The sequence below is a fragment of the Phragmites australis genome, chromosome 12 (assembly GCF_958298935.1).
Source record: "Phragmites australis chromosome 12, lpPhrAust1.1, whole genome shotgun sequence".
NCBI lineage: Eukaryota > Viridiplantae > Streptophyta > Magnoliopsida > Poales > Poaceae > Phragmites > Phragmites australis.
The window spans coordinates 24,702,016-24,722,575 of NC_084932.1; the positions used below are offsets into that span (position 1 = coordinate 24,702,016).

General features: G+C 47.9%; 2 protein-coding genes across 2 annotated transcripts; one reads left to right on the plus strand and one right to left on the minus strand.

Moving 5' to 3' along the window:
* Positions 1–1,175: 1,175 nt before the first annotated feature.
* LOC133887340 (UPF0481 protein At3g47200-like) lies at positions 1,176–3,411 on the plus strand. The gene is made up of 2 exons (XM_062327269.1): positions 1,176–1,850; positions 2,552–3,411. Exons 1-2 carry the CDS (start codon positions 1,251–1,253, stop codon positions 3,299–3,301), a joined length of 1,350 nt encoding a protein of 449 aa, XP_062183253.1. The 5' UTR covers positions 1,176–1,250; the 3' UTR covers positions 3,302–3,411.
* A 168-nt stretch (positions 3,412–3,579) lies between these two features.
* On the minus strand, positions 3,580–11,124 carry LOC133887091 (uncharacterized). The gene is made up of 13 exons (XM_062327008.1): positions 10,907–11,124; positions 9,835–9,972; positions 9,625–9,706; positions 9,404–9,480; positions 9,157–9,269; positions 8,927–9,038; positions 8,490–8,606; positions 7,262–7,353; positions 7,121–7,187; positions 4,721–4,799; positions 4,522–4,613; positions 3,910–4,053; positions 3,580–3,796 (listed from the first exon to the last, which is right to left on the minus strand). The coding sequence occupies exons 1-13, from the start codon at positions 11,108–11,110 to the stop codon at positions 3,770–3,772; spliced, it is 1,344 nt and encodes a 447-aa protein (XP_062182992.1). The 5' UTR covers positions 11,111–11,124; the 3' UTR covers positions 3,580–3,769.
* Positions 11,125–20,560: the final 9,436 nt, after the last annotated feature.

The window sequence follows — 20,560 nt, forward strand, 5'->3', positions numbered from 1 at the left end:
TAATTGGAATTGCTCATGTTGCATACTAGATGACAGCCTATGTGTCACTTGATTCACATGGACCTGGAGCTTCCTTTCTTGATTCCTCCTTCTCATCATGGAAGACCACTGAAAGCAGTGAGATGCCTCCCCTGCCCTCTACTCTATCGTCCTAGCACCAGATTTTCTCCTACATGCTGCCACCATCCCTAACAACGCCCAGCAGGGCGCCTTTTACATATTCCTCGCTTCCTCCGTGTTCCGGCCAGCTAGTCAGACATATCTTTCTCTCGCATAGTTTACGCACTGCATTAATTATGCTTAATTAATATGCTTCCTAAATTTCAGGTCCCTGAATTTAGGAGCGGTGATGAGGCAATGGTGGCTGCATGCGTATGCCATGGCCGGCAAGGTTTTGGATTCGGAGAAGGGATTTTCAGGGTCAGTGTGGTTTCAGGCTTAGAGGGATGCCTGGGAAGCAAGCCAGCCTGACGGAGGAGGTGGGTACAGGGGCGGGGCAGCGAGGGCACTGCCAACTGCAGACGACAAAGGACAGCTAGTGGGCTAGTGCCAGAGCGGAGGACGCAAGGAAGATAGGTTAGCATGGTGACAAGTGATGCGGGTGAGCAAAATGCCAGAGACAAATGTTGAAGAAAGAAGATCCACCGTTGGATTCAAATCGGTCAATCCAGGGCGTCGAGAAAAAAAATTCAAAAACAGGCACCTGATCATTAGCATTCGCCTGAATTATAAGTCGTTATAGCATATTGATCTCTTTACGTAAAGCCTGCCTAAATGCGGTAGTATTATATATATGCCTCTTCTCGTTATCCCTCAGCTGTAAAAGCATGTAGCTCGCAGTAACCGTCCCTGTAATACTCACCCTTTAACTAGGTCTTCGCATACGGTCAACTAGATTTACATAGACTCTCCTTGGTATTGAATTTCTATTTTGCACAGTGCTATCATAATTCCAAACGGAGCTGCCGCCATGCATGCACGTGAGTGACCGTGGCCTCTTTACGGTGCACCGAGCACGCGCGCCGTGGCATGCAACGCACGTAATCTCATATGCCTATATGAACGCTGATCTCTTCTACATATATATAACTATATATAGCTAGAGTTCTAGACTAGATTATATTCTGACTCCCCTTCATCAAGGCATAGATCAGTAACTGGCTATCTAGCTAGAAATCAAATTATTCTCCGGTTAATTCAGATATCACCATCAACGCACATACATATAAATTGCCGATCGGATCGGATCCATGGCGGCCGGCGGCGGTGGCAGGAGGGCGTGGGTGGTGGACGTGGAGAAGACGCTAAACGAGGCCGACGCGTCGGTGGAGGTGTCGCGGTGGCAGCGCCACTGCATCTACCGCGTGCCGGCGTGCATCAAGGACCTCAACCCCAAGGCGTACCGGCCGCAGGTCGTGTCGCTGGGCCCCTTCCACCACGGCGACGCCGAGCTGCGGCCGATGGAGGAGCACAAGCGCCGGGCGCTGCGTCACCTGCTGCGGCGGGCCAGGCAGCCCCTGGAGGAGTTCGCGGCCGCCGTGGAGGAGGTGGCGGAGCAGCTGGAGAGCGCGTACCTGGACCTCGGCGCCGAGTGGCGCGGCTCGGACGGCGGCAGGGAGAGGTTCCTGGAGATGATGATCGTCGACGGGTGCTTCCTGCTGGAGGTGATGAGGGCTGCCGGCCCTGGCCTGAAGCAGAACGTCGACTACGCGCCCAACGACCCCATCTTCAGCAGCCACGGCGTGCTCTACATGGTGCCCTACATCCGCCGCGACATGCTCATGCTCGAGAACCAGCTGCCGCTGCTCCTGCTCGAGAGGCTCGTCGCCGTCGAGACCTCCAAACCTCCGGTAAATTACAACTTTCTCTGCCCCTTAACGACAGGGACTAATACCAAGCATAGTGTCATAGTACGTAAATTATTTTCATTGTTAATTAGCAGGTTCTCTTTATATTATGCTTCGCTTTATCCAGGCATTGGAGGCAAAGCTAGATAATAGTATCTCACCATCGATCTCTGAGTTCTTTCACTTTTTACATCACATCATACTCTCCAGAAACCAGTTTTATTTTTATTTTATTTTTTTGTAACGCAGTAATTTCACATAGTAATTTATTTCATACCAAACAATTCAGTAACTGTAGGAAGCAAGAACAATTCACATGTTCCAAAACAGGAACTCAGTAAGGCCTTTTAGCACAACTTAGTCCAGCTTTTCGCCAAAACAAAAAAAAAATCCTCTGACATGATTTAGCTCCTTGGTGAATTGATTTCTAACATGTCACATTTTCCCCTTTTTTGCGACAAGTTTCTTTCTAGCGTTTCTAACTTGTGAATTCATTTCTAGCATGTACCAATTCTAACATGTCACAAATTAGAAACAACGCGATCAGAGTAAATATTATTTTACTTACTCTTTTTATGCCTTGCACTTTTGCCATTGCACTAGAACTAACCAACAAATACTTGCATATGTAAAAATACAATACCTAAAAAAACTAACCATCAAATACAACACTTGCATGTTCATGAATGAAGGGCGCCACGCAGAACGATGACGTCATCAACAGGACGGTGCTAAGGTTCCTGTCTCCGACGTCCCATCTGCCGCCGGCCGGCGTCGGTCTGGGGCTCCACCCGCTCGACGTGTACCGCCGGAGCATGCTCGGCACGTACCAGACGCGGCCTGGCTGGAACAACGAGCCGGAGACGGACATCATCCGGTCGGCGGTGGAGCTGTACGAGGCCGGGATCCGGTTCAAGAAGAGCAACTCGGATAGCCTCCACGACATCCGCTTCCGGCACGGCGTGCTGAGCATGCCGGCGGTGTCCGTCGACGACTCCACCGAGTACATGCTCCTGAACATGATGGCGTTCGAGCGGCTGCACGTCGGCGCGGGCAACGACGTGACGGCGTACGTTTTCTTCATGGACAACATAATCGACTCGGCCAAGGACGTGGCGCTGCTGAGCTCCAAGGGGATCATCCAGAATGTCGTCGGCAGCGACAAGGCAGTGGCGAAGCTGTTCAACAGCATCTCCAAGGACGTGGTGCTGGAGCCGGAGAGCCGGCTCGACGCCGTGCACCGGCATGTGAACGCCTACTGCCGGAAGCCGTGGAACATGTGGCGGGCCAACCTCATCCACACCTACTTCCAGAGCCCCTGGGCGTTCCTCTCCCTCGCCGCCGCCGTCTTCCTCCTCGTCATGACCATCATGCAGACCGTCTATACCGTGCTGCAATTCTACCAGCAGGGGAACGGCAGTGACAGCTCGTCGGCGGCGCCAGCTCCAATGTGATCTTTGCAGCGCAGATTTTGTGTTCGTCTGCATGCGCGCCGGCACCATGTACATTGGTGACCTGTTTGAGTTGGTTTTGCCCTTTCTTAAGGTGTGGTGTGTTCAATGTTGCGAATTCTATTTTATTGATTTTTTCGGGTCTTTCGTTTGCCCTATTTGAGTTGTTGAATTGAAAAAGTTTAGAATTATGGAAAATGTCATTTGGGAAACTCAGACTGCAATCCCTTTCAAATGTGGTGGGAAAAGAATAAATCAAACCAACAACTTATAAACCGAACATGATTGACTTTTCCATATTGTCAATTGACTTTTCCACATGTATGAGCCAATTCTAAATTTAGCATAGGCCTTTAAATTCTCGGACACGGTCCTACTTATAGGTGTGTGTTACAGCATGTCCATAGTGCACTATTTAGAAACCGGTATTTTATATTTCGTTGTTGTGCTCCAAAATCATGAGCTTCGCTCTCAGCCTCCTATTCTGATGAATTTCAACTGTTCAAAACAAAAAAAAACACCAGTATTTAGTAAGTTCAGATATCAATATTTCACATGATTTTGGAATACGAAAAGTAGAAAACCAACAGCTAAGATGATATATGCCTTACAAGGTTGCTATGTGATTCCCTCCAATAGAACCCCTGTACAAAGATTGGGAAGATGTTGCATGCCACTAGAACAAAAAACATCAGCGCATGCTTTCCCACCCACTCCATAGGGAAAGCCGACCTCTTGTAACCATAAACGTCCACCTGAAAATAAATATCATGTTGCTGGCATCACAAATCCATAGTACATACTTTTCATAATAATTGGCGTAAATTTGACAGGAGACTGGTATTTATTTCATCGAACAGTGGAAGGATTGTTCGAAACCCTTCAATTCGGTTCCTACATGAATATAAGGAAATTCTTACCTTTTAAACATGGCCTTGATTGAAATGGGAAAAAATTTGCAGAAAAGTGTATACTAGTTTTGGTTGGCTACAACTACAACTGGTTTGAATTAATTCTTCCATGAACTTAAAAAATGTTCTCTCTGATCCATAATACTTTTAATTTTACGGCACTGCTATTTCAAAAGAAAAAGGAATTTCAATGGTATTTAATTGCCACCAATTCTGGTGTCTCTCCTTCAGGTGTCTATTGTACCCTCTTCTTAAATAAAATGGCAATTTTCTTCTCGTGCCCTTGGTTTATTCAAGAAAATTGTCACTGACCAACAAATAGATTCCTGCGAAGAAGAGGCCAGCGGCGCCCGTGGTGACGCAGGTGTAGCTCAGACTGTACAACGACTTGTTCATGTGCAGCCCTGAATGTTAATCCAAACACATGCAGTTAACAGATCAGATACTAAATAACTGTAACTTCTGGCCGCAAACCCAATGCTTCGCTAATCGATTAATTTTATTTCGTTACCAAACAAGTCGAGCGAGAAGCCAAGAACTAGCAAGCTTAGAGATGGAATCAACCACTGTACTATTCTCTCGTCGTGCTCCTGCAGCCACAAATTCCAACAAAAGTAAGCAACGAAATCAGAAAAAAAAAATCGAAGCTAACTGGCGGGAGAACTGCCTGTATATATTAAAAAGTAGAAGTCAATTACAGGTTTGAGAAACCTAAAAGGGAGTGGTCTGATTGTGAGGGTGATCAGACCCAGACGACAATTTTTTTCTCGAACATACAGGAAAGTTGTGCGTTATTGTATTAAGAAGAAAAGTGACCCAGTTTATAAGAAAAACCGAGTCTAAAAAACTTAACAAGCATAGCATTACAACCCGCGGAGCCCAGGTCACACGTAAGACACAGCAAGAAAGAAAGAAAGAACCACCAAACCCCCTACACAACCGGATGACAAGCCACGGCTAAACACCATACAACCCGGCAACCACAACAAATAGCAAACAACCTAGCACTCCAGATCGACCAAACGGCACCCATGTCAAGCAACTGTGCTCAGGTAGCACCTCAACCAGGACAACCGGATAACTCAACAGGCAGAGCTCTGCTCCCACGCCTGATTATCCAACTCGATCGACGGCTCCCACGCCAAACCGCAAGCAACAAATAGGGACCTGGGACGTCAGAGCGCAGACATTGACGTGAAGCACCGAAGGTGATGAGAGTCCAGCTGAACAGGAGAGCAACAACGAAGGATAATGTGCCCTACAAGGTGTGTCACCAGTTGCAACAACAGAGAACAGAGGGATTCTCCGAAACAACGCCTTAAGGAAGGAAGCAGCAAAGAACCGCCATTGCTCGTCTGAGAAGCCGAACAGGGTTTTCATCTGGATAGATCCCAGAGGAAGCTTCGACATGGCACCTCAAAGGAGGTAATAACACCCGCGGATGTCACCGTTATCGACAATGGCATGATGCATGTCAAGGATTTCGCCTATACTTCCCCTAACATGGCACAACCCGATGAGCGTAGAGGCTCGACGAGCTACCAAACCACCAAGAGAACAGCTAGCAGTAGCACACACCACAAGAGCATGAAGGTCAGAACACATCCATCAGCAAAGAATGACCGAGGCAGATCCCCGCCCCGCACCCGCATGGGAGGTCACCGACGGCCCGACAGGGGGTGCAGGTGGCAACATCCAACAAAGCGAGAAGGCCTATCCGACTGCCACCACGGTATGCCACGGCCGGATGAAAGTCCGGCCAGGACCACTAGGCAGCGCTGAGCAAGCCGCACGGATCTGACAACAGATCAGGCGAATAGAGCGGCCCGACTGGGAGAAGCATGGGTCCGACCACAGCAACACTCCACTGGCGGAACCAGCAGGAGCAACAGGCAGCGCCAGGCAATCCACGTGGATCCGCAGGGAGGAAGTAGATTTGGCGAATAGAAGCGCGGCTCCGATCGAGAAGAAGCAGATCCGACGAGTAGAAGAGCGGAAATAGCCAGAGTAGGTGCAACACATGACAGAGGTAGGGGGAGGGGAGGGGAAGGAAGGAAGGGAGGGGGAGGAAACCGCGACGTCCTGACTTCGGTGGCGTCACTGGCCACCACCTCCAGCATCTATCCACCGACGGCGGCAGCCAGATCTAACTCGTTGTGGAGGAGTGGTGGACTGGAGGTGGAGTCGCCCCCGTGTTGTTAGAGCGACCGACGTGGGGGAGGGACCTTTGTGTATCCTCTTGAACAAGACCCAGACGACCAAATGGCGTCACATTTACATGCTTAGTGAGATGTAACACAATTGTTCAACTCTCAAACTTAACAGAGATATTTATCACAATAAACTTGCCCTCAAAGTTTCTAACCTTCGTGAGTTGAGCTAATAATCATTAGATTTCTTTTCCCTGACCACGAATCATCAAGCATTAATGGTTACTTATCCGGTTGCGCGGTTGGCAACTCCTATCTCAAGAATGAAGAAATGCATCGCTACTTCCAAATCCACATATTATTGTATTGCTATAGGAATCCTATTGCTATATGCAAGACTATCATATTATATGAAGAGTAATTAATTGATGTGTTGAAACAACTTCTTCCATGTAGAATATCATATTATTGTTTCCTAGACTCCCTATCCTTAGGCAATTAATTGTTGCATATTTTATGAACAATTATGTCATATGATATAACCCAATGCATCGCAATGTGGTTTTCTATTTTTGTATATCATATCCAAACAGTCTCTTGTATAAGATACAACTTTATTCTCTCTCATCATTAACTCATTGCCATATCAACAAAAATCCTACATGGCACATCAATTAATATGTATGATAGTACAACCCATTTAGAGTAGACTAGCTACGTGCTGATTGTAAATAATTTTTTTGGCAGTGGATAGAAGATACCATGAAGTGCACAATGACGTGCCCAATTTGGAGCCCGATCAAGCAGGTCACAATTGCCATCAAGGAACTGCAAATTGTAGAGAAAGAGAGAGTTTAAGACTAAAGAAAGTGACTTAGTAAATAATTAAATGCACTAATTACCTGAGGAGGCCTTCAGGATCAAAGGGAGCTTCACACCATGTCGGAGCGTCTGACAGAAGCAGCCCGTTTCGAGGGGAGTTGATGCTGCATTGCTGCAATTACCCAAACAAATAGACAGAATAAATTGTTGGTTGGTCGATAGTAATTGTAAACCATGGCCTTATAAATGCCAGGTAATTTGAAAAGCTTATATACGTTGAGGTTATCTCTTAGACCATGTTTCTTCTTAACTTCTATTAAGGGTATAACGGTAAGACACTACTACATAACATTACATATGTAGTGTCTTATCAGTACCGGTTCGATAGTAATCGGTACTAAAGACGTATCAGTGTTGGTTCTTAAACTCCCGCGCGTGAACAAAGCTGAGGAGATAAGAACCGGCACTGATAGATTTGAAACTTTTTAATTGAGGTCATTTAAATACCCAAATTATTATAATAAAGTTGCAGCAGTGGTCGATGACAGTTTATATTAAAAAATTCATAAATTTTTCACACGAAGTCGGATGGGGAAAAATATTATATGAAAATTGTAGCTCTCAACGAGATCTATAACTTTGTAGTTGATTACTTTTTTATTTGAGATCATTTTTAGATATCCAAATAGCTATTCAAATGTTCGGTCAGAAGATGTCAAAAGGATTTATTTTGCTACTATACTCACGAACGGACGATAACTGAGATGGTTAGAGGGGTCATATGTACGCACAGACTGTGAGGTCTTGAATTCAAGTCTTTGTTGCCGCATACGAGCGAATATCACGTGACTTTGCGAATATTGGGCGTGGTCAGGTGGGCAGCCTCTGGTCGTGAAAAAAAAATTTAAACTTTTTTTTGGCCTGAAAAACGTTGAATCGAGACCGACTATCAGTACCAGTTGGAGCCACCAACCGGCACTGATAGTGATTTTCAGTGCCGATTCCATACTCGGCACTCTCCAACCGGCACTGATAGTGATTTTCAGTGCCGGTTCCATACTCGACACTGATAGTCGGTGATTATCATTGTCGGATCAAAACCTATCACTCATGACGATTTAAACCGACACTGATGAGGTGTTTTGGTGCAGTGAGGATATTAGAGTTATATCATAGTCCTAGGTCTCCCTCATGTACGCCTATATATAGTGCTCATTGTGTCTTAATACAATTATCCATCATTTGTCCAATCTATTGTGAAACAATAACATGGTATCATCCAATCTATATATTTGCATTGCTTCATACCGTTGTTTTCAGGTAAACTGGGTGTATGTAGAGATGTTGGATTCCAAGAACACGTCGATCGACCATGCCAACGGCATTACAGCCGGGCCCTGTATCTCCCCTCACCCCACATTTCACCTGCATGCACCACAACCAAATCAAAAAACATATTTAAAAGAAGCATGAATTTTCCCTCGAAAACAAGGGAAGTGAATTATTCTAAGAACTAGGGATTTTAATTTCGTTTTACAAATTTTTTCGTTCATAGGCAAAAAGACCGAAATTTTGGTTATTTGTCATCCTCTGCTTTATGGATCCACGTATCAGTGAAAGAAAATTTCAAAATTAGATATTTTGTTCCTCTCCAAAAATTCCAAAAAAAATCACGCTAAGAACATAGTACAAATACAAGAACTAGGAATCATATTCATTAATTAACGACATTATAATTTAATTACCAGAAAATGCTTCAAATTGGAGTTCGGAGACGTGACCTCATACTCCCAGTCTGGCACGTACATGCCATACAAAAGCGCCGTGTAGGTGACCGTGAGAACCAAACCCACAAACCTTTGCAAATTAAAGGAAAGGACGATGGTGATGCATTTCAAACACAAATAACTAGATTAGCTAACCAACTGGCTACTTTATTATTTGAAGGTGCATGTTAAAGTTATAGCATGCTCACAGCTGATGACGGTATCTTCTGATCAACGAATAGCCACCAGATCCAACGTCACCGGCACCACCTCTCAGCCAGATTTCGCAAAGTGCCACCGCTAAGTATGCTACTGCAATCCTCTGCAAAGTGGATTAATATTATTAAGAAATTTAGGACGTGAGATATGCAACTCTCTTGCGTACTGTGGAAAAGAAAAGAGCGTGTGCAAGACCGATTCAGAGAGTGTGGATCACGCATGGATCTGTGGTGATACCTGAAGTACGCCCATCAACCTTATTTTGCGAATATCGACTCCGTAGGTAAGATCATGGATGCCGTGGAAGAAGCCACCTTGAAGAGAAGAGATCAAGTTATTGTTTATTTTCAGTGTTTTTGCTAGGCGATTAAAGAGGTATACATTTTGATACAAATCATTTAAATCAATCAATCGAAGATAGAGGATACGAATAATTGGAACAACCATGGATGTTATACCTTGCAGTAGAAGGCCTAGGAGGAAGAGCTTTGCAGCCCGGATAACAGCCTTGTTAGTTGCCAACGATTTGTTTGGCATCCTCTGTACAAAGATGAATTATTAGAAATCTTTTCAACATACTTGGACTAAATCACAAGAAATATGGTAATATAGCTACGTCTTGGCCATTTAGTACTATAATGTGCGCATTTGTATTTTTATTTAATCACCTTGTATGCAAAGGCCAAGGAGACTCCGACGATGAAGAGGAAGAAAGGAAACACGAAATCCGCTATTGTCACGCCGTCCCATGGTGAGTGGCTGATGGCAGGAACAAGACCACCAACATCGTCCACAACGATCATCAGCTGTGATATTTGCAGGTAACCATTAGTTGAGCGATCTTGATTTGCCTATGAAATATATAATGTACAAGCATAATAGCATGCCTTCAATTTTGTACACACATTGATGACAACGACACAAAAAAAAAAAGCAGATCCTTCCTTTTTGCAATATAATTTTATTTCTTGTTATTTCGCTACACAAGTTTGTTATTGTAATTCTGATGTGTAGCTACTTAACGTGTTTTCTCTGTACTTGTTGCTCGACGTATGAAAGATAAATTTAGCATGCATTGTCAAATTTACTCGTACGTCCATGTCCATCTTAACTGAAAAGTTAGGTGACGTCTTCTTCAACCTTAGCGCATCTCCTTTGAATTCTCTTATGATTTTATTTTATTTCTTTAGCTTACGCGCATCGTTGAGTTTGAGTCATATGTATTGCAAAAAAACGATGGATCGGGCAAAGCCGTGCGCGAGATGCGGCCCATCCGACCGTCCGTTTTGGATGGAGGGCACGAGGCCAGCGTTGCCTCGCTCGTTTGTAGGCAAGACAAGATGACAAGCCAAAACGTGCAAGCAGTTTTTGCCTATTCGCTGTGTGATGGAGAAGCCGCGCCACCCGGCGTACCCACCGCTGCAGGTTCTTTATCGCTAGCTAGCTGCTTCTCGCGGCCGAGCGCACGAGCATATTCCTCTCGATCATGATCCTCTCCTCCCTCGATCCATCCATCCATGGCAGCTAGCAAGCGATCGAGCGAGCCACCGCGCGCTGCGTGCACGTGCGTCACCATGCATGGCGTGATGGTGGGCGACACCTGCTTGCAATTCAGCTCGCGCGTGCGCGTCAGGCACCATGCATGGCGCCAGGTTATCTACGAGCACAGAGACCAGAACATGCATGCATGGATTTCACGGTGGAGAACGTATAGCTAGAGGGGTAGCTCAGCTGACTGACCGCGACGGTGATGCCCCTGAAGACGTCGAGCGAGGCGAGCCGCTGTCCCCTAGGCGCCGGCGCCAGCGGCGGAAGGCTCGACGTCGCTCCGCCACCGCGGCCGGACTCGATGTCGGCGCGCCCGTCTCCATCACTGCTGGGGTCCAACTCCAGCACTGAACCGCCGTTGGCGCGACGGACGTCGACGCACTTCGCCGTTGCCATGACGACTCTCGCGCGCAGTTGAGGTGGTTGTTGCTGCGCTGAGGGCACTCGCGCTTGCCGCGTATTTATACCGATCGACGTGCTGCAGGCTCCCGACTCCCGTGGCTTGCAGCTAGCTCGGTGCAACTGTTGGATTGAACTCGGCTCTAACAGTCACGTATCTTAACTAACTATTGAGTCCAAGGGTCACGCCATTCTCATCCCGCATCACGATCGGAGGTGCAACCAACGATTTAATTATGATCCTATTTTTATCAGCACCATAATAAAAAGGGGAACGTCGGGGCTCGTGGGGAGATCCATCTCACGCAGCTATACGCACTCCCGATATCCAAAACTCAAAACAGATCAAAAAGGACGTTGCAGTGGGACGAAGACCACCGTCGTTCCATCGCCAGCATCTACATCAAGCCAGCCACACCTGCATCACGCTAGAAACAACAACACCGACGATCTGCACGGCATCAACCATCATCATCACGCACGGCTACTCCTACGTCACACTTCTCAACCTCGTCTGATGGCGTCACCGAACGCAGGTATATATTTATGCTTCCGCAATTAAGAGGTGCTTAATCTAGAGCTAGGGCATCATGTAAATTAGCTAAGGATTAGAGCTAATATTTGGTATCAGAGCCTAACTTACCTCTAATCGAGCCCATTAGACCTTAATTATGTTAGATTGTGTTCGATTGATGTCGTTTTATTATCGATGATCAAACGGGCCTAATTAGTTTCGGTTTACATCAATTAGCTAGCAATTATGCATTAAAAGTTCACTTTAGGTTCAGATTAATGCTCATAATCATGTATTCGGGGTGTTTATGTCTCTGTCGGAGGATGAACTCCTATCGCAGGGATCCTGGGGGACTCCTTTTTTAGAGATTCGGCCGGGGGGATGATCCTGAATATGTTCGCCGGAGAAATAAATGGGTATGAATGCGATGGCCAGTGGGGTGGAATGATCTAATGCGGAAAGGAGTAAATGCGCCGGTGTTTAGACAGGTTCGGGCCGCACGGGGGCGTAACACCCTACTCCTGTATGGATATTATAAATGCCTTGAGAATGTCCCTCAAGGATATTGCTGGTTACAAGGATATTTGTCTATCTTAGAGCCTGAGGCTCCTTGTTCTTCGGTCTGTGTGTAGCCACCGGCTTTGGGTGCTCTTGATCTACTCTTCTCTGCTTGTGAGCAATTGTTTCGTCCTCTAAGGCTTGTCTTTTTTCCCACACTTGCTTTCTTCTGTGCCGCCGGCTAGTTTAAATACCCGCCGGCAGCAACGTGCCCCGAACGGGAGGGGGGCACGAGTTCCGAGACACCATAAATGGAAAGGACGTCATCATTACCTCTGGGCGAAGTGACCAGGGGTGGAAAATGCATCCCACGCCCGGTCATCCGTCACCATAAATGCACTGGCAACGGGCGCCGTGAAGAGGGCCCACCGGGCAGCCGCAGACGGGCCGCCCTGTCTTGTTCCCCTACCACAGCAGCGCGACAGACGGAACGCCTCGGCCCTTACGATGTTATCCCGAGACGGGCCGGATGGCACGGGATAGGACCCGTGCATTCAATGACCCCACACCCTTCTGCCAGAACGTGGCAGGGACTGACACTGAGCGCGGCGGGAGCAGTTGGAGGTGACAGGCCACACGCGCTCTTTAAATGCGGCCTTGGATCTTTGACTGGCTGACACCTCATCAGTGGGTCCCTCGGGGGCCACTGTCAGGGGGCTCTCTAGGTCGTCGGGGAACCGAGTGCTCGGGGGTCATTGTTCACCTCCCCGAGCACTCTCTCCCGAGAATGCCCTTTCTTTTCCTCGGGGAACCGAGTGCTCGGGGGTACTGTTTACCTCCCCGAGCACTCTCTCCCGGGCACACTTGTACGGTTCCTCGGGGGACCGAGTGCTCGGGGCTGCTGCACGCAGCCCCGAGCACTTTCTCCCGGAACTTCCTTCAGTGGGTCCTCGGGATACTTGGGTGCCCACGGGGCCACTGCTTGCGGCCCTGAGCACGTTTCTCCCGGTACTTAGCTTTCTTGACCGTCGGGGGACTCGGGTGCTCGGGGCCACCGTATATCTTCCCGAGCACTTTCTTCCCGGCACTTAGATTTCGTAGATCATCGGGGAACTTGGGTGTTCGGGGACCACCAACCGTGGCCCCGAGCGCCCTCTCCCGGGACTTAATCTTTTTTACCTTGCGGAGGAGACTCCGCGGGATGACGCCATGTGGCGGATTGCTGTCCTGGCCTCGGGATTTGGGGAACCCTGGTTCCTGATTCACCGACAGTCTCGGTTTATCCTATTTTAATCTTACTTAGCCCGAATTAGTATCGGATTAGATCACATGTTCATGAATTAGGGGTTTTAAGGCTCGGATTATGTGTAATTTATGCATATATGTGTGTGTTCTTGTGTGCTTTCATACTGGTTTAATGACCTTAGGGCATGTATAAGCCTCGGGTAGTATTTAGAAGAAGGGGATTTTGAGGAATCCGAAAGAACCCTAATGAAAACCTAAGAAAAATTCCTCAATTCTCCAAATCGGAGCCCCATTTTTTCCAATCGCGAAAGCCTAAACCGCAAAACCACCCAATCGGAACCCTAAACTAAGAAAGATAGAGGTCTTACATGTTTTATGAGGCATCTCTTGTTGTGGAGGACGTCGGAGTCGCCCAAACCCATCCTTCTCCGGCAAGTTCTCCTTCCCTTTAGGCTTGCCGCGCGCTGATCTCCTCAGTCCTGGCGTCCTTGCTCGTCACTGGTACACTTGTTTTCACCGCACGTGAGCTACCTTCATGTACACCACCATAGGTCTGCTTGACAGAGCCGCACGCAACCTTGGTCGTACACGCGCGCCAGCGAGCAGACTCAAGATGGCGCAGATCTTGCCCCTTACCCCTCTCTCTCTCTCTCTCTCTCTCTCTCTCTCTCTCTCTCTCTCTCTCTCTCTCTCTCTCTCTCTCTCATGGCGACAATCCTCGGCCGCATTGCTGCTCGAGGTGGGAGCGGAGTTTTCAGACGGGAGGAGAAAGAAATGGCGTTTTCCAGGGGAGAGATGACAACATGGTTTTGAACCTACGGAAATGCCGGTGAACCGTCGATGATGATCGGGTGATCAAGAGGTGTCAGGCTCGTGATCACAGGCCGGCGTGCGCGAGGATGGGCCAGCTCACGCGCTTGGGCAATGCGCATGCGCTGTGGGTTGGTGCTCAATTTTGGGCCGTAAGGCCAAATTTTGGGGTTTTCTCTAGTGATTTATTAATGCATTAGTGTTTATGCACTGGAATTTCTATTGAAAATAATAATAATATTTTATGCACCAAAATTATGAATTAATTCTCTGGTTGAATTGGAGCCAACGGGAAGATTTTTCCGGAGAATTTTATGTTTAAATTACGTAGGTTTATAATTACTTTCTGACCAAAGTTAACTATAATTATACGCCATTTTATGTGTTCAATTAAATTCTTTTCTGCATTCTGCCTAACAGAGATACTATTAGAATTTTAATTTTTGCATGACTTTAATCGTACCAACGTAGGGTTATTTTCATACGAATTATTTCTTGATGATAAATTTTGTAATCTGGTCTAATTTTTCTTTCCAGCTCTTAACGCTTCCTCTATTACTGCCACAATTGACGGCATAGAGCAACTTACGGGGAATAACTTTCCCGCTTGGAAAGCTAAAGTAACAGTTATCCTTGGTGTTTTGGACCTTGACTATACACTCAGAGTTGACGCTTACATTGCTCCTGCCATTGGCCTGAAGAATTATGATGAATTAAAGAAAACTTATAATGCACTTTCTGAGAAGTAGGAGCGGTCCAACCATATGTCACTTATGGTAATGAGGAACTCAATATCAGATACTATAAGGGGAGCAATTCCAAACTCAAAAAAGGCTGAGACGTACTTGCCATCTATGGAGGAGCAATTCAAAGGCACCTCCAAGGTTTATGCCAGTACACAAATTCAGAAGCTCCTCAACACTAAGTATAATTATAGATCTGGTAGCATAAGAGAACACATCATGATGATGATAGACATGACTACCAAACTCAAGGGCATGGACATGGAAATCTTTGAGGGTTTTCTTGTCCACTTCGTTATGACCTTTCTCCCTCCTAAGTTTAGCCCTTTTAAGATAAACTACAACACTCAGAAAGAGAAGTGAAGCATGAGCGACTTGATCGCGATGTGCGTCCAAGAGGAAGAGAGGGTGAGGGCTGAAAAGAAAAACTTTGTGAATCAATTAGCAGCCCAACAATAAAAGAAAATTTCAAGGGGATTTCAAGTCTAAAAAGAAGTTGTATTTTGTCGCTGAGCACGACAAGAAAGCACAAAGAGTGCCCAAGGCACCTTCTCCTTTCACTCCTGCCTCTCAGGAACCTAAGGGTGACAGATGACACTTCTACCATAAGAAGGACCACTACAAGAAAGATTGTGTTAGTTTCCTTAAGTGGCTCACAAAGAAAGGTAATGATTTAATAACATTCATTGATGAATCTCTTTATGATGTTTTCTCCCTTAATTTCTAGTGGATTGACTCAGGTGCCACTGTACACGTTACCAACTCATTACAGGGATTCCTTACCGTGAAAACATTAGGAAAAGGGGAGCGAAGTCTTAGAGTGGCCAATGGAAAGGAAGCTGAAGTTGAAGTTGTTGGATCCCTTCTATTAGTTTTTGATAGTAGTTTCACTCTTAGACTGAATAATATAATTTATGTTCCTTCTATGAGGAGGAATATCATTTTAGTTTCGATGTTAGACGATGATGGTTTTTATTGTAATTTTGGAGAAAATAATTGCATTATTAAGTTTAATTCAGATGTTATTGGTCTTTCCATCCGATAAGACAAACTTTATCTGCTTCCTCTTAATGAATACTCTGTGTCTATGATGTTTGTGATGTAAGCCATAAGAGAAAGAGAAGTACAATTAATGAGACTTCTTTGAAACTATAGCATTGTTGTTTAGGTCACATTTTGAGGGGGAGAATAGAATGTCTCATTAAGAAAGAGATTCTCTAACTCTTTGACTTCTTCGACTCTGACCACTATATAGATTGCATTAAAGGAAAATACGTTAAGCAAATAAAGAAGGGGGCCACTCGAAGCACTAGATTATTAGAATTAATTCATACAGACATCTGCGGTCCTTTTTCTGTGACATCGGTGGATAATTTTGATTCATTCATTGCATTCACTGATGATTTATCCTGTTATGGCTATATCTACCCCATTAAAGATCGATCTGAGTCTCTCAATAAATTTAAAGTATTTAAGGTTGAGGTAGAAAATCAGCACAACCTAAAGATTAAAGTAATGACATCAGATCGTGAGGGAGAGTATTATGGGAGACATGCCCCTTACAGGCAAATCCCTAGTCCCTTTGCCAGATTTCTTCAGGAAAATGGCATAGTAGCCCAATATTCTACACCTGGTGAACCTCAGCATAACAGGGTATCCGAGAGACACAACTGTATGCTCATGGAATGGTGTGAAGTATGCTCAGCTATTCTAGTTTACCATTTGGACTATGGATGGATGCACTTAAGACAGCCGCACATATTCTTAATCGGGTTCCTAGTAAATCAGTTTCAAAAACACCTTACGAATTATAGAATGGGAGAAAGCCCTCTTTGAAGTATTTGCGTGTGTGGGGTTATGTAACTGAAGCTAAAGTCTTTAATCCACATATTGGGAAATTAGATCCTAAGACAGTTATTTGTCACTTTATCGGATATTCCGAGAGATCAAAGAGGTATCATTTTTACTGTACAGACAGGATCACTAAATTGTAGAAATAAGACACACTATTTTTCTTAAGAACGAGGGATCTGGAGCCTAGGGAAGTTGATCTTGAGGAAAAGCGGGTTCATGTTCCTACACCGCTGATCCAAGAGCCCTATATTCCTAGGGAAATTTGATTATATGTACCAGAGTTGATCAACCTTTAATAATATGTCTGAAGTTGATCATCCTTTGATAATACATCGCACAGGGACCAGTTTGTAACAAAGTTTATCCTTCACCTCTCTTATCCAATACGAAATTTTGTTATAAACTAGTTCATGTGGAACATATGATCAAAGGATGATCAACTTTGAACATATTATCAAAGGATGATCAACTTGGGGACATATAATCAATTTGCCCACATTCCTGTACCCCACTGGTTGCACCTTCAAAAGAAAATAGCGTTAGTGCACCCCCTGTTGAGGTCTCTGAAATTTCCAACGATGCACCTAACGATAAGCCTCAGCACTCCCCTGTAGTACCCAGTCCTGGACTTGAAGTACCCAATGAACCAATTAGGAGATCACAACATGACAGGAGATCTGCCATCTCGAATGATTATGTTGTCTACATGAATAAGGATGTTAATGGCATAGGGAAGGCAGGAGATCCTAATTCATATAAAGAGGTCATGATGAATGACCATTCGTCTGAGTGACTTAATGCTATGAAGGATGAATTAAAGTCTATGAGCAATAATGATGTATGGGATTGAGTAGAAATCCCTGACGGAGTTTGTCGGAGGGTGAACTCCTGTCGCAGGGATCCCGAGAGACCCCTTTTTAGAGATTCGGCCGGGGGGATGATCCTGGAAAAACTTGTTTGGGAAATAAGCGGGAACGGAAACAAATGCGATGGCTGGCTGGAGATGATTGCCCTAATGCGAGGAAAAGATGGGTGCACCGGGGTTTAGACAGGTTCGGGTCGCACGGAGGCGTAACACCCTACTCCTGTGTGAGCGCTATATTTATCCTTGAAGGGAATTCTTCAAGGATGTATCTGGTTCTAAGGGGAGAGCCGTTTACAAAGAGCTTGAGGCTCTCGTGTTCTAGCTTGGCTAGAGCTGGTTCGAGCGTCTGCGTCCTCTTCTTCACACACTTTCGGTTTCTTCGGTCTTGTTCGTCGGGGGGTCTGGGTCCTCCTTTACGTGTTCTCCATCCTTTCCTTTTATAGGCGCGCCGATCTCAACATATCCTGAATGGGAAAGAGTGGATGCGAATGCCAAGGTGCCACGGAGAAAGGCGCAATCATTTCGTCTTGGCGAAGTGACAGGGGCGGTGGAGAAATGCGGCGCGCATCCGACCACCCGCCACTGTGGAAGCCCTCGGGCGCCATAAAGGGGGCCCACCGGGCAGCCTCAGAGGTGCCCGGTGCGCCCACCCTGTCTTGTTCTTCTGCCAGGGCAGGGTGGCAGGCGGAGCGCTTCGATTCTGGCAACGTTATCCCGAGGCACCTGGATGAAACGGGACAGGACCCGTGCATTTAATGGACCCACGCCCCCCTGCCAGTGCATGGCAGGGTCTAACACTGGGGCGTGGGCAGCTGAGAATGTCAGGATGTCAGGATGTCAGACCGCGCGTGCCTATTAAATGCGACATTGGGCCTTTGACTGGATGACACCCTGACGACGGGACCCTTCGGGTCGTTGAATGATCTTGCGCGAACCTTCGGGGAACCGAGTCCTCGGGGGCTGCCACGTGCAGCCCCGAGCACTCTCCCCCGAGTACTTGAGTGAGACCTTCGGGGAACCGAGTCCTCGGGGGCTGCCACGTGCAGCCCCGAGCACTCTCTCCCGAGCACTTCGGTGGGACCTTCGGGGCACCGAGTCCTCGGGGGCTGCCACGTGCAGCCCCGAGTACTCTCTCCCGAGCACTTCGGTGGGACCTTCGGGGCACCGAGTCCTCGGGGGCTGCCACGTGCAGCCCCGAGCACTCTCTCCCGAGCACTTCGGTGGGGCCTTCGGGGCACCGAGTCCTCGGGGGCTGCCACGTGCAGCCCCGAGCACTCTCTCCCGAGCACTTCCTTCTTGGTATTTGGGCTCTGCGGATCATCGGAGTACTAGGGTGCTCGGGAACCAGAGGCGGCGGCCCCGAGCACCTTCTCCCGGGACTTAGCTTCTTCTTACCTTGCAGGGTGGTGACATGTGGTGGATGGCCGGCCCGGCCTCGGGACTTAGGGACCCCTGGTTCTGAATACACCGACAGTAGCCCCCGGGCCCGTTGGTAGCCGATGGGACGGAGACTGCGAATGGGCCCTTCGTCGCGACCGAGGCCAAGGCTGGCGCGGACGCCATGTGGCAAGCTTTCGAGGGGTGGCCCTTGCGGACCTAGACCTCAAGTACGTTCCAACGGGAAAATGAGTGGACGCGTGTCCACACAACTTCCGAAGGGTATGATAACCATACGGGCGGCACGCGCGGTTGCCGCGCAGATCGAGGAAAATACGCCTGGCAACCGCTGATATCGCGCGATCGGTGGGCGATTCGCCTGACAGTTGCGCCGATCGAGGCGACGCTTCGCCGAGCGAACCGTTCGGGCGGCAGTTTTCGAATTTTGAGATATAAAAGGGGGAACGGATCGGTCCGTTCCCCTTTTTACGCTCTCTTGCACTTGTGCTCTTGCCTTCTTGTGCTCCGAAGCCTTTAGGGGATTCTCAGGCAACCGGAGCATTCTTCCTTCTCTCTTTCTTCACCACCAAAAAACACACCTCCCATCCTGTCGAGATGACGAGGGTTGGAGGAGGTCGCCGGGACAAGACTTCGGACAGCATTTTGCCGGAGTCTCGTCTGAGGAACGAGGAGGCGACGGATAAGATTAGGAAGCTGCTGGTGCCGGAGGGTCAGGAGGGTGCTGTGGCGGTGAGGCCGGTGACTCTGACGCCGGCGACGACCGTCCCTGGGCGGACCGTCCTCTTCACCTCCTTCGTGGCAGCGGGGCTAGTGCCGCCGTTCTCCGCCTTCTTTCTGCAAGTGCTGGAGACGTACGGCATTCAAATGGTGCACCTAAGCCCCAATTCCGTCGTGGCGTTGGCGGTCTTCGCGCATCTCTGCGAAATGTTCGTGGGGGTGATGCCGTCGGCGACGCTACTTCGCCACTTCTTCGTCCTTCGGCCGGTGGGGAAGAAGAGGGGGCACTCCACGGCGGACGTCGCGGGGTGCTGCAACCTTCGGCTCCGGGAAGGCCTGGGGGATCATTACATTCCCCAGGTGATGCGCAGCAAGTGGGAGGAATGGCGACGGGACTGGTTCTTCGTCGACATCGACCCCCACGAGCGCCTCGAATTGCCAGAGAAGGCGGCGGAACCTCGGCGATCAACGTGGGAGGCGCCGCCACCAGAAGATGCGAGACTGAAGCCGGTGCTGGAGCGCATTCTGGAACTACGTGAGGGTGGGCTGACCTCAGTCATGGTGGTTGTGGACTTTCTTCGCCGTCGGTTGGCGCCCTTGCGAGAGCGGGCCCGGCCGAGCTGGTTCTACACCGGGCCGGAGGACATCACCAGGACCCAGATTGGCGCGAGCTGGGATCTGGGGGCGGCGGAACTGCGGGGGATGACAAGGGTGATCACCGGAACGGAGGATATGAGCCGGGCGGAACTCCCGTGGCCGGAGATGGCGCTCTGTGCCAACCCCAGCCGGGTGGCCATTATGGC